The sequence below is a fragment of the Rattus rattus genome, chromosome 2 (genome assembly GCF_011064425.1).
Source record: "Rattus rattus isolate New Zealand chromosome 2, Rrattus_CSIRO_v1, whole genome shotgun sequence".
Taxonomy (NCBI): domain Eukaryota; kingdom Metazoa; phylum Chordata; class Mammalia; order Rodentia; family Muridae; genus Rattus; species Rattus rattus.
In genome coordinates, this window is record NC_046155.1 from 164,408,779 (window position 1) to 164,422,901 (window position 14,123).

Here is a 14,123-nt window from a genome sequence, read left to right on the forward strand (position 1 = left end):
TTGTTCTCTGTACCAGCCACCCTCTCGATAAATACAGGGGAGGTAGCTGCCACTTTGCAGAGATGCAGAAAGTGCTCCAGGCCTGGTAGACCAGACAGATAGAAAAGTCTCTGTCACTGGGTGTGAAAAGTGCTGTACTGCAAATGGAAAATGGCCTCAAGCCTGGCTTCCAGTTTGGCTTTCAGACACCCTGTATCCCATTCTTCTCCACCCCAGACACAGACACCCACACTCATATATTCTCATTCATATTCTTCTCTTCTCTCTCCTCCTCCTCCTCTCTCTCTCTCTCTCTCTCTCTCTCTCTCTCTCTCTCTCTCTCTCTCTCTGCAAGGAGAGGCTGTAAATCGCTCTGCAGTGTCTAGTCCCCTTTCAGCCATGTTGTTTCAGGATTACCCTTCATAGTCTCCTGACAGCTGACAGTGGTACTTATAAGTCGACCTGACACAGGAAGTACTAGATGAGACAACTAGGTCTCCTTACAGGGAAAGAAGAGTGCTCCTTCATCTCCTCCACGTTCTACAACTTGTTCAGGATGCAGGCAGAACAACTGAAGTACAATCAATTCAGGGAGTTGTTATTAGAGGTAAACTTGGTATTAGTGAGTGCAGGTGGTTAGAGGCCATAACAGTGATCCAGGCAAGACATTGTAATAGCTAAGAATGGAATGGTTGTATAGGAAACAAACAAGTAGGTATTGTTGTTACTAGTTTTTTTGTTTTGGTTTTTTTGGATATGGGAGGAGTTGTCTGTTTTTTTAAGACAGGGTCTTTTATATAGCCCAGGCTGGCCTTGAACTCACTGAATAGCTGAGGATCATTGAGTCGCTCCTGCTTCTACTTCGCAGGGTATCAATTATACCATATCTGGTTTAGGACTAGATTTTTATAAGGTAAAATTCTTGTAATTCACATGGTGTGTAGCCACCACCACCATCTATCTCTTGAACTTTACGTATCTTGTGAAACTCTGAAAACGAGTTGAGGGGTTTGAATGTAATCATTTGTTTTGTGAGTAGGAATGTGACTGTAGGTGAGCATGTGCCACTGTACACATGTAGGGGTCAGAGAACATCTGGGAGTTGGTTCTCACCTTCCTCCTTATTGAGGCAGGGTCGCTTTTGGTTTTGCTACTGCCCCACATGCTCTAGGCTAGCTGACTTGGAACTTTTTGTCTCCAACTCTCATCTTGCCATACGAGTGCTGGATTTCAAGTGGATGTTACCACATTGGGTTTTTGCATGGGTTCTGTGGATTAGGTCTATATAGTTGGGTAGCAGTTGTGTGGGTTCTTTGGTTGCTTAATTTATTTTGGTTTGGTTGTTGTTGTTTTTTTTTTTTTTTCCAAGACAAGGATTTTCTGTGTAGTCCTGGCTGACCTAGAACACGATCTGTAGACCAGGCTGGTCTTAGACTCAGACATCTATCTGCCTCTTCCTCCTGAATACTGGGATTAAAGGTGTTCAATACCATTGCCCAGCTAGTCATGTGGGTTTTTTCTGTCTGTTTTGAGATAAGAGTCTCTTAGTGGAGCTCCTGGGTGAGTAGACCAGGCTGGCCTTAGACATACAAAGATTTGTCTGCTTCTGCCTCTCAAGTGCTGGAATTATATGTAATGCTGAGTTTTGTGTGTGTGTGTGTGTGTGTGTGTGTGTGTAGAGAGAGAGAGAGAGAGAGAGAGAGAGAGAGAGAGAGAGAGAGAGAGAGAGAGAGAATATGAATGAGAATATATCAAAGTTGCCTCCAGGGTTTCTTTCTATATCTGGGTCTCTTCCTAGTACTGCCCTTGACTGAGATAAGAGCAGTAGGAAGGAGGAGACACAGAATAATAGATCTGGGTTACCTGTTTAAGGTGTGGTTTTCAGTAGATAGGCAAATACTTTGTAGCTGAGGTCCACAGCTACAGAATGTGGGAACTGCCGGCTAGTGGATGGTATTTAAAGCTAGAAAACTGGATGTGGCTATCAAGTGAGTGGTGCCGAAGCAGCAGCAAGCCTTAGAGTACTCCAGCGTGTTGAGGGCAGAAGATGACTGGGAAGCAGCCAGGGAGTCTGAAACTGGATCAGCTGAAAAGCCAGGAGAGATTGAAGCCAGTATAGTATTTTGCATGTTGGATGTCAGGCAAAGGAAATCAGTCAAGGCAGAGGAGGAGGTTTACCCTCTCCGCATTGCTGGGACAGGACAGGCTTCTCTGACCTATCCAAGACCAGCCAAAGAATCACCAGTTAGATTGAGGGGTGGGGGGATGGGAGTGGGTAACGTAGCTTAGTGTTCCTGACAGATGGGGGTGGGAGTCCTAGTCTCAGTGAGGCAGCTCCTGAAGCAGTTAGGGGCTTTGTTGTTGTTGAACACAGCTTGGCTTCAAACTCATGCATTTGAATGAACCTCTTTCCTCCACCTCCTGTAAAGCTGAGACTACCGGTGTATACTACCCTTTAAAGCATTCTTAAGGGCAATGACAACTTTTTAACAAAAATATACTCAGTTCAACAAAAAAAATTTCCTAAATTTTTTTTTTTTTTATTTGGTTCTTTTTTTTCGGAGCTGGGGACCGAACCCAGGGCCTTGCGCTTCCTAGGCAAGCGCTGTACCACTGAGCCAAATCCCCAACCCCAAAAATTTCCTAAATTTTATGGGGCTTGTTGGCCATATGATGTGTGGTGACTTGGATATATTTTTGATCTGCCCCATATAAACATACAATATAACTTTGGTTATAGAAAAAATTTGCATCTGAAATGGGGAAAGAGTTTAAGAGCAGATAGATGCTGTCTTTGATTTACCATAATTAATGTGGACTTAGATACTTACCTTCTGTAGCCGTTCCCTGGATAATCTTTTCTTTTTTTTTTTATTTGTTTTAAAATTTATAGCAATATAGCTGAAATATGAATGACTTCTTGTGAGGTTGGAGAGGTGGCTCTGAGGTTAAGAGCAAGTATTGTTTTTACAGAGGACCTGAGTTTGGCTTCCCAGCATCCATGGTGGGTGGTTCACAACCACCTGTAACTCCAGCTCTAGGGGACCTTTGGAGTCTGTGGGAACCTATACTTGGATGGACACATAGCATATGCATATTTTTTAAAGATCTTGAAAAAAATGGTTAGGTGTACTGGGACAAACCTTTATCCCAGCATTAGGGAAAGCAGAGGCAAACTGATCTCTTTATGTCTGAGTATGAGGCCAGCCTGGTTTATATAATAATTTCTAGGCCAGCCAGGGCTACATTGTGAGACCCTGCCTCAAAAGTAAGAAGACAGATTTCTTACATATTTAGCACATATTACATGGTAGTAAGTTAGATTCAGGACCCTGTATATACTACGACAGGAGCTCAGCTTTTGACCCATAACCTCAGCCTGGCAAGATGGTTTTTGGTATAATTTATTTTGGGAAATGAACAACAAAAGAACATATAATAACATCTAGATTTTACTAAAATATCCAAAGTACAAGTCTGGGATGTGCAGGAAATGGTACAGTTGCTGGTTATGGTTGTTCAGGAATAGTTAGTACTTTTATTTTTTAGCAGAACCCACACCTCTTCAAGTCCTGTCTAGTTAAAAGTGAAGATGTATCATCACCATTAAAGCCTTTGTATGTCATGGTACTTAGCCCATGTGGCAGATGGGAGCTCAGAAACCACGTCGGCTGTTTTTATTGGCAATATAGCCCTTGTCCAGTTCAGAATGTACTTTTCGTCTGAGTTGGTAGCATTTGGTGTTGTAGGCATATGCTGACTTTTTGACATTCTCTGGTAGTTCCACCTTATGCACAGCATGGCTTTTCTCTGTGAGTGAAAATTCTGGCTGCAAAAAGATTCATAGATTTTTTTGTTGTTGTTGTTAATCAAAAGAAACCACACCCATGGAATGGAAATCTGAGTGTTCCGTGATCAGCAGGCATTCTGCCACAGTGCAGCACCAGCAGTCTCTTGTCAGGGTTTTGCATGTATGTTCAGTAAGCTTGTTTTTTTCTCTTCTGTCCCCCCCCCCCGGAGCTGGGAACCCCCGCTAGGCAAGCGCTCTACCCCCGAGCTAAATCCCCAACCCCTTTTCCTTCCGTCTTTAACCTGTAGTAGAGTTTTCATAAGTACTCTCCATAGTCTACAAGTAGTCTGCATTCTCTTGTTTCTCCCAGGACACATTTAGATAGCAATATCATGGTCTGGTCTGTGGGTTGGGTCATTGTGTAATGACTCTGGAATTACCAAAAGGACAATAAACTGTATTCAAAACAAGGTTGTGGACACTAAAAATCAAATGGAATGCGTAAGGTGTATGAGTACTGGAGAGAGGGAAATGATGGGGTGGCTTTGGAATTTCAAATGGAAGCAGCCAGTCTGGAGCTTCTTTCACTCTGGAGACTTTTCATCTGATGAGACATAAGGCACAGGATGGCTTATTAGTTCTCGCCTTGCTGGAGATCTGAGGAAGATGAACTCGTAAGTAGAGTTAAGCAGCAGTGAACTTTAGGTCTGTCCATTCTGTTAATATGGAAAAAGGTAAGCTGTTTGGGAGATGAGGTTGAGCTAGGCACCACAGCTCCACTTACAAGCAGGTAGAGAGTGCTGCATTGGGCCGGACCCTAGGAAGGAGTAGCTGTAGCAAAATTTCAGAACTCGTAGGCTGACCCTCAGCAACTATGATGGTGTAGAAAGGATGTCTTAGTTCTCAGACAGGACGGCCTTAAATTAGACCCTTCGTAATCTGCTTAAGATATCAAACTAGAAAGAGGACATGGTGGCCCAGTCCTATAATCTCAGTACAAGGTCACCCTTGCACTAGTGAGGCCAGTCCAGATGAATTGTTCCCTCAAGACACATGCAAATGGGGTGGAGAGACGGCTGCTTTTGAAGAAGACCTGAGTTCAGTTCCCAGCTCCTATGTGGCAGTTTATACTGCCTGTAGTTCCAGTTCCAGGGGATCTGGCCTTTTCAGTGCTAGGCATACACATGGTGTACATATGTATATGTAGACAAGCACACACATAAAAATATTAACAGCAGCATCAAACAACTAAGCATGTACACCGAGAAGACAGGGCACTCTGGTTATACCCGTGGCTACAACACGGCAGAGACTGTGCGTACAGTATAAGACAGGTTCATGTGCTCTGTTGTTCTGCTTTGAGAGCCGGTCTCACTCTGTGACCATGTGGATTTTGAATTTGTGGATCTCATGTCTCAGCCTCCTGAGTGCTAGGATCATAGGTATATACCATAGCACCAGGCTTATGATACACCCTTCTTCACCAGGAATTCCCAGTAAGCAGGGTTCTGTTTCAGTAGCTCCCTGATGATTATCTGTTTTCCAGAATGTCTTCTCTTTGGTACCTACCCACTGTTGTTTTTACATCCTGGATCTTGTCACAGGCAGACAGGACAGCCTGGTGATCAGAAATATCTTTTGGAGTGAGACAGACATTCCTCACTTAAACCTACTTGACATTAAGCAAATTTATCTTTTTGAGCCTGTTTTATCATCTGTAAAATGGGTTATTTTACCATGTGTGGGGCTCCTGGCATGGATTAAGGTGGTGGCTGTTGGTAGAGCTTCAGTGCTATTTTACACTTAAGTGCCTGGCCTTGACTGTTCCACTCACCCATTCTCCAGCTTACCCAATCTGTTCTGAAGCCTCACATGCCCTGAGTCTGTGATCTGAGAGAGCTGTCTGTGACCCTGGTACACATTCTTCCAAACCTGTGTAAGGACAGTCCTCCAGAACTGGCTCATCCCGGAGTCAGGGAGGGTGATGTCTATCATGGGGGTTGAGGGCTGGGCTAGGAAGTGAGACAAGATAAAAGATGAGCAGAGTCGAGAGCTCTGTCTTCTCAGAAGGTGATGTTTAGTCTGTTACTTGAGGTGACGTTTTATAATAATAGTCACTGAAACCAGTTTCCAAGGTTCGGTTGGCCTTTAATTATTTACAATGTATATTTTGTCATAGTCTTAATTGGTTTGATGCTTTACACACCGTGGGAAAGAAGAGGGCAGTTCTTACAAAGAACACTGCAGATTAAATGACTCCTCACGTAAGGTCAAGCACATACTAAAGAGCAGAGACAGCAGACTGGCAGCCCTTCGTCCTCTCTCGCATCTCTTCTCCCACCGCATCCTGCAGCAGGATTTCCCCTGCACCATTCTAGCTGTGCATCAGGAGGACCCAAGCCCAACCCCATGCTTCTGTGGTCCAGACAACAGGCTTCACTGCCATTTCTCAGAATATTCCTTTCAGAGTAGGAAGTGAGGCTTTCTTCCTTGGTTTATCCTCAGAGAGCCTTTTCCTCACCACCTGCCAGGCGCCTTGTTCTCCAGCTGCATCTGACCTTGTGTCTATTTCTGGCTTTGTTGTCTCCCAGTCCCATTAGTAAGTATGTAACTCTCATAGGCACAGGGACTTTCTCATTCTCCTTCTGTGTACCCTCAGGGTTTTTGAGCTTTGTACATATTAGGCATTCACGTATTATATATTTATTATTAGAAGGAGCAAGTAATTTTCATTGGTCAGAAGCTGTGAGAATGTGACTCCAGAGCAGAATGGCATCTTCACTTCCCCTCCTTTTCTTTCTCTCATAGCTTGCCAAGAGGCTAAGAAAGAGGGGAGAGAGTATGACCTGGAGAAACCAACCGGGCTCCTCTGTGACGGCACTGTGGGGAGCTTCCTTGTTCCCTCAGCCAGTGCCAGTTAAGCCTGAATTTCTGTTGGTGCCTTGTTGTGTACTGCCACCCTCTGTTAGTCAGGGTGTTAAAAGTGTTGAAGGCATTCTTGTTAAATGTAGAATGAAGAGACTACTCTGTCTGTTTTGTGACATGACTTTTGTGTCTGGTTTCATAACTTGTCTAGCTTCAGTCTTTTTCTCTGTAACGTGGAGATGACTTCTTACGGGTGTTCTGGGATTGTGACACAATCCATATGAAATCTGTAGTGTAGACCAGGCACATGCTCAATGCTTAGTTAAAGCTGACTGGTAGTGTGTATGGCACTAGGCCTATGGTGTTTATTCACGTCAGGAGTCTCTAGCTGGATTCCTAGGTCTGCTACCTCTCACCCTCACCCTACCCTTCATAGCCACAGCCTTAATGGGGAGGAGCTCTGAGGAAAGGGGCAGTGGAAACCCACGAGGGTTCAGCTTCAATTTAGCTGCTCACTATAGAGGGTGGACACTTCGGTGTAAGCTGTTTGTTTGTTTGTTTGTTTGTTTTGCTTTGCTTTAGTTTTGGATGAAGCTTTTTTTTTTTTTTTTTTTTTTGAGAGAAAGAGATTGATTTTTTCTCTAAGTTTTGTTATTCTAGAGAACCCTGACTAATACAGTTGGGGATATAGTTGAGTGCTAGAGTGCTTACCTTGCATGCTTGAAGTTTCAGATTCAATTCTCAGTATTACAAAACAAACAAGAAAAATCCTCACAACTACAAAATGATTCTGTTTCTACTCAAATACATTCTATCAAGCCTGAAACATTATAAAGTAAAGTAGGGATTTAGAACCATACATTTTTTTTTTTTCAGGACAATTAACCTATGACAGAATTTTATTTTTAAGGATTTTATTCTTTAATAATTTCAGACATATATATAATGAATTTGGCCTTTTCCAACCCTCAATAAGCTTTCTCATCCCCTTCATAAGGCAGAGGAGAGGGTAGAAAGAAGAGTTAACCTTGCCATAATTCTTTTTTTTTTATTAACTTGAGTATTTCTTATTTACATTTCGAGTGTTATTCCCTTTCCCGGTTTCCAGGCCAACATCCCCCTAACCCTTCCCCCTCCCCTTTATATGGGTGCTCCCCTCCCCCCATTACCGCCCTCCCCCCAACAATCACGTTTACTGGGGGTTCAGTCTTAGCAGGACCAAGGGCTTCCCCTTCCACTGGTGCTCTTACTAGGCTATTCATTGCTGCCTATGAGGTTGGAGCCCAGGGTCAGCCCATGTGTAGTCTTTGGGTAGTGGCTTAGTCCCTGAAAGCTCTGGTTGGTTGGCATTGTTGTTCATATGGGGTCTGGAGCCCCTTCAAGCTCTTCCACTCCTTTCTCTGATTCCTTCAACGGGGGTCCCGTTCTCAATGAATGAAGCTTTAAATTGACGTGTTTGCTCTGGTGCTTTCCACTGGGGAGAAATCATTTAGAGGGAGTAGGTATTACTTTGGGAGCTGGCCTGTCCTGGTTTCTTCATCAAAGCAGCTCTGTTGTGTGAAGCTGGATTGGGTTTGTGGTTAAGGGCAGCATCTGACTTGGATGTGGCTGAGTCTTTTAGGCTGCTCCAAGGTACAAGATAAGGTGAGAGCATCGGGACTCTCTTGGATGTTAGATCTTTGTAGAAAACAGCCCAGACAGTTGGAACAGATGGGATCTCACCAGATTGCCCAGGCTGGCTTTGAACTTTGAGTTCTTCAAGCTCAGTATCTTTTCAGCTAGCAGTTTCTCCTTCTGCTTTACAGAAAGAAAAAAAAAAAACATAGAAAATCATAACAAACATCATAGCTGTGCCCAAGTTAGAAAAACCAGACTGGGAGTTGTACACTCCTGAAATCTAAGAAACTCAAGATGCTGAGGCAGGAGGATTGCAAGTCCAAAGCCAGCCTGAGCTACTTAGTGAGACCCTCCTGTCTTAAAGTACAAAGATAAAAAGGACTGAGGATGTTAGCTCTTTTTCATTCTGCTCCAGACCCTGGGATAGCTTCAGTACCACTAAAAACATGAAGAGGAAGTAAGTGGGGGATGTGGAAGTGGTGAACACCTTTAGTACTAGCACTTGGGAGGCAGAGACAGGTGGATCTCTGAGTTCGAGGCCAGCTTGGTTTACAGATTGAGTTCCAGGACAGCCAGGGTTACCTGAAAGGAGAAACAAACAAACAAACAGAAAAAAAAGGAGGAAGTAAAGGCACTAGGAAGCAAGAAAGAGAACAGCTGCCCTGGTCTCCAGGCAGATATTCTTTCATGGCTTATAGTGTTCATTGGGCTAACAATTTAGAACACTTGTCTATTAGCAGTGTGAGTTTGGCTTCTGTTATTATTGCTGTTTTGAAGTAGGGGAAGGATGCCTTCTAACTCTTCTTTGTAGACCAGGCTGATCTTGAACTCAAGATGCATCTACTTAATAAGTGTTCCAAGTGCTAGAATTATCTGAATGTATCACCACATCTGGCAGATTTATTTTTTGAAAAAAAAAATTCTGGTTGGATTTGGTGACACATGCCTTTAATCCCAGTACTTGGGAGGAAGAGACAGGCAGATTGCTGTGAGTTTGAGGCCAGCCTGGCCTACAGAGCACGTTTCAGGACAGCCAGGGCTTTGTAGTAAGACCCTACTTAAATTATAAATGACACAACCACTGGTCTGTGTCAGATTAGTGAGCTTCTGCCTTGTTGATAGAATTGTCTCCTGTTTTTTGTTGACTCCTGAAAGACTGGTCTGTCAGCTTTGTTTCGTTATGAGTAGGAACATGACAGACAGCTGTATTCATAACAATATTAGCACAGCTTGGAAACAACCATATCTTTGGGTTTCATTCCCAGTGGAATATTTTCATCTAGGACAAGCCAACCTTTCAGATTTTTACTCACATGCCATGACTTTTCCTTTGCGTTCTGAATACTCTGTGGCCATAATTGAGATTATGAATGGCTCTGGCCCACAGGAACTCAAAGACAGGCTCTAGACACGGGAAGTGAGGACAGGTGGAGGGACGTTGGAAGACCCACTTGTGCCTGAGGCTTACTGCTTGCTTTGAAATGTTTTGACTTTTACATTTCTAGTACCAAGGCCCAAGAGGCAGGCACTTGTAAAGCAGGAGGACGTTGTAGCATTGCATGCTTTTATGATTCCAGATCTGTCGACGGTTGAGAATGTATTGTACTAATCCATGAGCAACCCACAGCCTAAAATCCCCTGGCTCTCTTGTTTTCACAGGTGTTGGGGCGATGTTTTTTGACAGTGGTGCAAGTCCATTTCCAGTTTTTGACTCACGCCTTACAGAAAGTCCAGCCAGTGGCTCACTCTTGCTTTGCAGAGGTAGTTGTGCCAGAAAAAAAGAACAGCAGTAGTCTGTCTGGCATGGGCCACACACCCGAACTGGAGGAAGCTGTGCGATCCTGGCGAGGGGCTGCTGAGGTAACTGACCTGGGAGATCTGTCTGTGTTCCAATGGAAGAGGCTGCTGGGGCTCTTTGTTTGTTGGCTCCCAGAAGAGCCACTCACTTTAGACATTAAGTTGTAAACCACTAGCTTGCTTATTCTTGTGACAGCAAATGTCTTTAAGAACACTTACTTTGGGCTGGAGAGATGGCTCAGTGGTTAAGAGCACTGACTGCTCTTCCAGAGGTCCTGAGTTCCTGGCACCTAAGTCAGGAATGACACAATATGAGAGACCAAATCTTTTGGGTTCAGAATCCATCTTAGAGAACCTGACATAAGGTTAAGCTCAAGTTAACTAACAGGCCAGTACCTAGCACCAGTTTCTAGGCTACCCCTCATCAAGACCTACATCTAGGTTGTTCCCCAACAAATCTGCACTCCCAGGTTACGTGCCTGCCCCTGACACTTCACTTCTTAACAACCACCAATCACAGAAGTTAAGTTTATGGTTTAGCTCCCAGCACCAGCCAAGTGTGTTAAAGGCCATAATGGCCCCCCAGTCAGATATGTACCAGGCAAGAGAACCCCTTCTTGCCTATATAAATGCTTGTCTAAAATCAGTCTCAGGGCTCCACCCTCCTACTGTATAAGGGTTGGTGGGGAGCCCAAGCTCAAGCTCAAATAAAGAGACCCTAATGCAGTTGCATCGGATCTGGCTCCTTGGTGGTCTTCTTGGGGTTCATAAACGCTTCCTGGCACAAGTGGAGCTGGCCAGGAAAGTGAGTGCTTAGTAGGCATCCAGGTAGACTAGGTAACAGGAGTGTTTGGCAAGGTGAACCTCACAAATACCCGGGTTTCAGGAATGTGCCACCATGGCTGGTCTTATGGTAGAATTGGAACCTGGGACTTACCTGCATGCCTAGGTAAACACCCCACCTACTGAGCCCTGTTTGAGGTATTTTGGTTTTTTAATTAATTAATTTTGTTTTCACTCTTTGTGTAGCCCTGGATGTCTTGGAGCTCACTTTGTAGTTTAGACTGCCCTTGAGCTCGCTCAGAGATCAGCCTTCCTGGGTCTGAAAAGTACTGGGATTAAAGGTGTTTGCCACCACCTTCCAGATATTGTTGTTTTTATTTTAAAGTCTTATTTGAAGTCGTGTGTTGGGGGAATGGTATGTGCATGTGAGTGCAGGTGTCTGTGGAGGCCAGAGAGAAGCATCTCATCCCTTGAAGCTGGAGTTCAGAGGTTCACAAGCTGCTTTTGTGGATGCTAGAAACTAAATTCAGGTCCTCTGCGAGGCAGTACACACTTTTAATCTCTGAGCCATCTCTCCATCCCTGTTGTTGTTGTCGTTGTTATTATTATTATTATTGTTTTGTTTTTTTGTTTTTGTTTTTTGAGATAAATTCTCACTCCCAGACTGGCCTCTGACTCACGGCAGCTCTGCTTTGGTCCTCCAACTGCTGGGTCACAGGCCTGAGTGGCTTCTGTAGTCCTCTCCTCTTAGAAGCACGTGGGATCTTTGTAATTCGTGCTCTGCAGCTATGAGGACAGAGTTTGGATCTCCAGGTTGATCACTGGGGTTTATCAGCATAACCAACAGCGATTGCAGCAAAATCCTTAAATACCAAAATGATCTTAAGGGTCAGGAAGACTCTGCTACAGAGGACCGTGACAGTGAATGAGTGATAGTGGATGACACCCGGGGCTGCCTCTACCTCTCTCTGCTTGGGCACCCTTTCTTTTTTCTTTTTCTTTCTTTTTTTTTTTTTTTTTTTGTAGCTGGGGACCAAACCCAGGGCCTTTTGCTTACTAGGCAAGTGCTCTTCCACTGAGCCATATCCCCAACCCGGGTACCCTTTCAAACACACACATAAGTTAAAAAAATCATAAAGAGTCTTTACGTAAACCAGACTCAGAAAGATAAACACAGAATACTTTCTCTGGTATACAAAGCCTAGATTTAAATCTCTGTAGATTGCGTATATGTGTGTGTGTGTGTGTGTGTGTGTGTGTGTGTTTGTGATGAAAGGGGGCCATGATAGGCGAGGAAGAGGAAGGAAGAAAGTCAAATGATACATGTGACATGAAAGTGGGGGTGGGCAGGGTGGGGTGGCAAGGGCATGCAGGCAGGGATTGGGAGCAGGTGAGGGCAGTGGACAGGTGACGTAGAGCAAACTGTAGTGGCAAATGCAGAAAAGTGCTTTGATGAAGCCCATTGCTGTGTATGCTAACTCTGATACCTCAGAAAAGTGAGTAGAAAAAGATGCTTAGCTGGCCTAATCCTAGAGTCTCATTATCGCTTGTGTTTCATGTGATTGAACCATTTTTATATTAATTTACTTGACACATGAAGCCTTCTATTTTTTAAAAGATCAGCTGCTACCTAGCCCAGCTTCACTGGGTAGACAAGCTTGAGTGGGGTAGAATGGCATAGTGGTCAGATTTGGGGAGGGGACATGTTGGTGTACAGTGAGCATTGCTTCTGATTACATACATCCTCTTGGCTGAGGACCTGCTGTAGAAATGGCTTCAGGCCCTCTCCAAACCTGTTCATGGAGCATTCTGCCTAGTGTACAATTCCTCCTCTGGCCACTCTAGCATGTTATTCTTTAGTCAGCCTGTGGGTCTCAACCTTTTTGGGGGGTTGATCCTTTTACACGGTGCCTATGACTCTCCAAAACCACAGATATTTGCATTGTAATTTATAACAATAGTGAAATTAGAGTTATGAAGTAGCAATGAAATAATTTTGTGGTTGGGGGTCACCACAACATGAGGAACTATATTAAAGGGCCGTAGCATTGGGAAGGTTGAGAACTAGCCCTTCTCTACACCCAGAACTTAAACTTGGATAAAAGCAAATTAGAAATAGTTCATTAACTGGCAAGGCGGCTCAGTGGGTGAAGGTGTTTGCCATCAACCTGATTGTCCTGACTTTCACAAGTGTACATACAGGCATGCAGGCATACATGTAGAAAAATTTGTGGGCTACACTGAGGACCAGGTTGTCTCCTGCAATTTCAGCAGCAACTCCCACTCTTCCACCTTTGATGCTGGGGCTGGCATTGCTCTCAATGGCAACTTTATGAAGCTCACTTCCTGGTATGACAATGATTATGGGTACAGTAACAGGGTGGTGGACCTCATGGCCTACATGGCCTCCAGGGAGTATAAAACTCTGGACCCCAGCAAAGGACACTGAGAGCAAGAGAGAAGCCCTCAGTTGCTGAGGAGTCCCTGTCCAGACTTGGCCCCCAACACTGAGTTTCCATCCCAGACCCCCATAATAACAGGAGGGGCCTGCATGAGGCAAACGCACCCTACTTATTATTTCATCATCTATCTAAGAAATCCTCAATACTTAGGCTCCCAGGACCGTGCTTCTGCTCCTCCTCCTCTCCTATAGGGTCCATCTTGTCTCCTCCCTGTCTCCTCCTGTCTCCCTGTCCCTCTGTACTCATCTCTAAGATTCTCAGCTGACCTTCCTTTTCCACTGCCCAGTACAGACCCCCGCCTTTCACGTGCCTGCCTCACCTGCATAAGACAGCAGTCCACATCACAGCACTTGGGAGGTGAAGCACAAGGAACAGGAGCTCAGTCAAGCTCCTCCTCCTTTACACAGTGCGTTCAAGGCCATCTTGGGATATATGAGGAGCCCTGCTTCAAAACAAACAACAGGAATTCTCATCCTCCACCTCTTCCTTGTTCCCAGAGAGTTGTTCAGGTTTCACACTGTGCCACTTTTGATGTTGCAGTACTCTGTTGTACTGCTGTCTGTCCCTTTTCCTCTTGCTGTTTGTTTGACTTTCTCTTCCCTGTGAAAGACTTTCCTCAGAAAGACCCTCAATGGCAGTTAGAGGTTAAGTTGGAGGTGGCCCTTACTACTGTCCTTTTCCCCTGCTGGGGTGGGTTCAGGCCTTTGTAATCTGGCTTCATAGCCTTCTGTCATTATTGCTTCCAGATGAGCCTACAGAATATTCCCTTTACACTCTGAAACTTCAGTGCCACTTCACTGATCTTCTCCCCTGCCCACTTCCACGTGTCC

General features: G+C 44.6%; 1 protein-coding gene across 3 annotated transcripts in view; it reads left to right on the plus strand.

Annotated features, from left to right (window-relative positions):
* Positions 1-14,123, plus strand: part of Garre1 (granule associated Rac and RHOG effector 1) — a 78,192-nt gene that overhangs the window by 38,438 nt on the left and 25,631 nt on the right. For all 3 annotated transcript variants that reach the window (XM_032893875.1, XM_032893878.1, XM_032893877.1), the window contains exon 3: positions 9,911-10,111. In XM_032893875.1, coding sequence (XP_032749766.1) covers positions 9,911-10,111 — 201 coding nt within the window. The remainder of the gene's footprint in view (positions 1-9,910; positions 10,112-14,123) is intronic.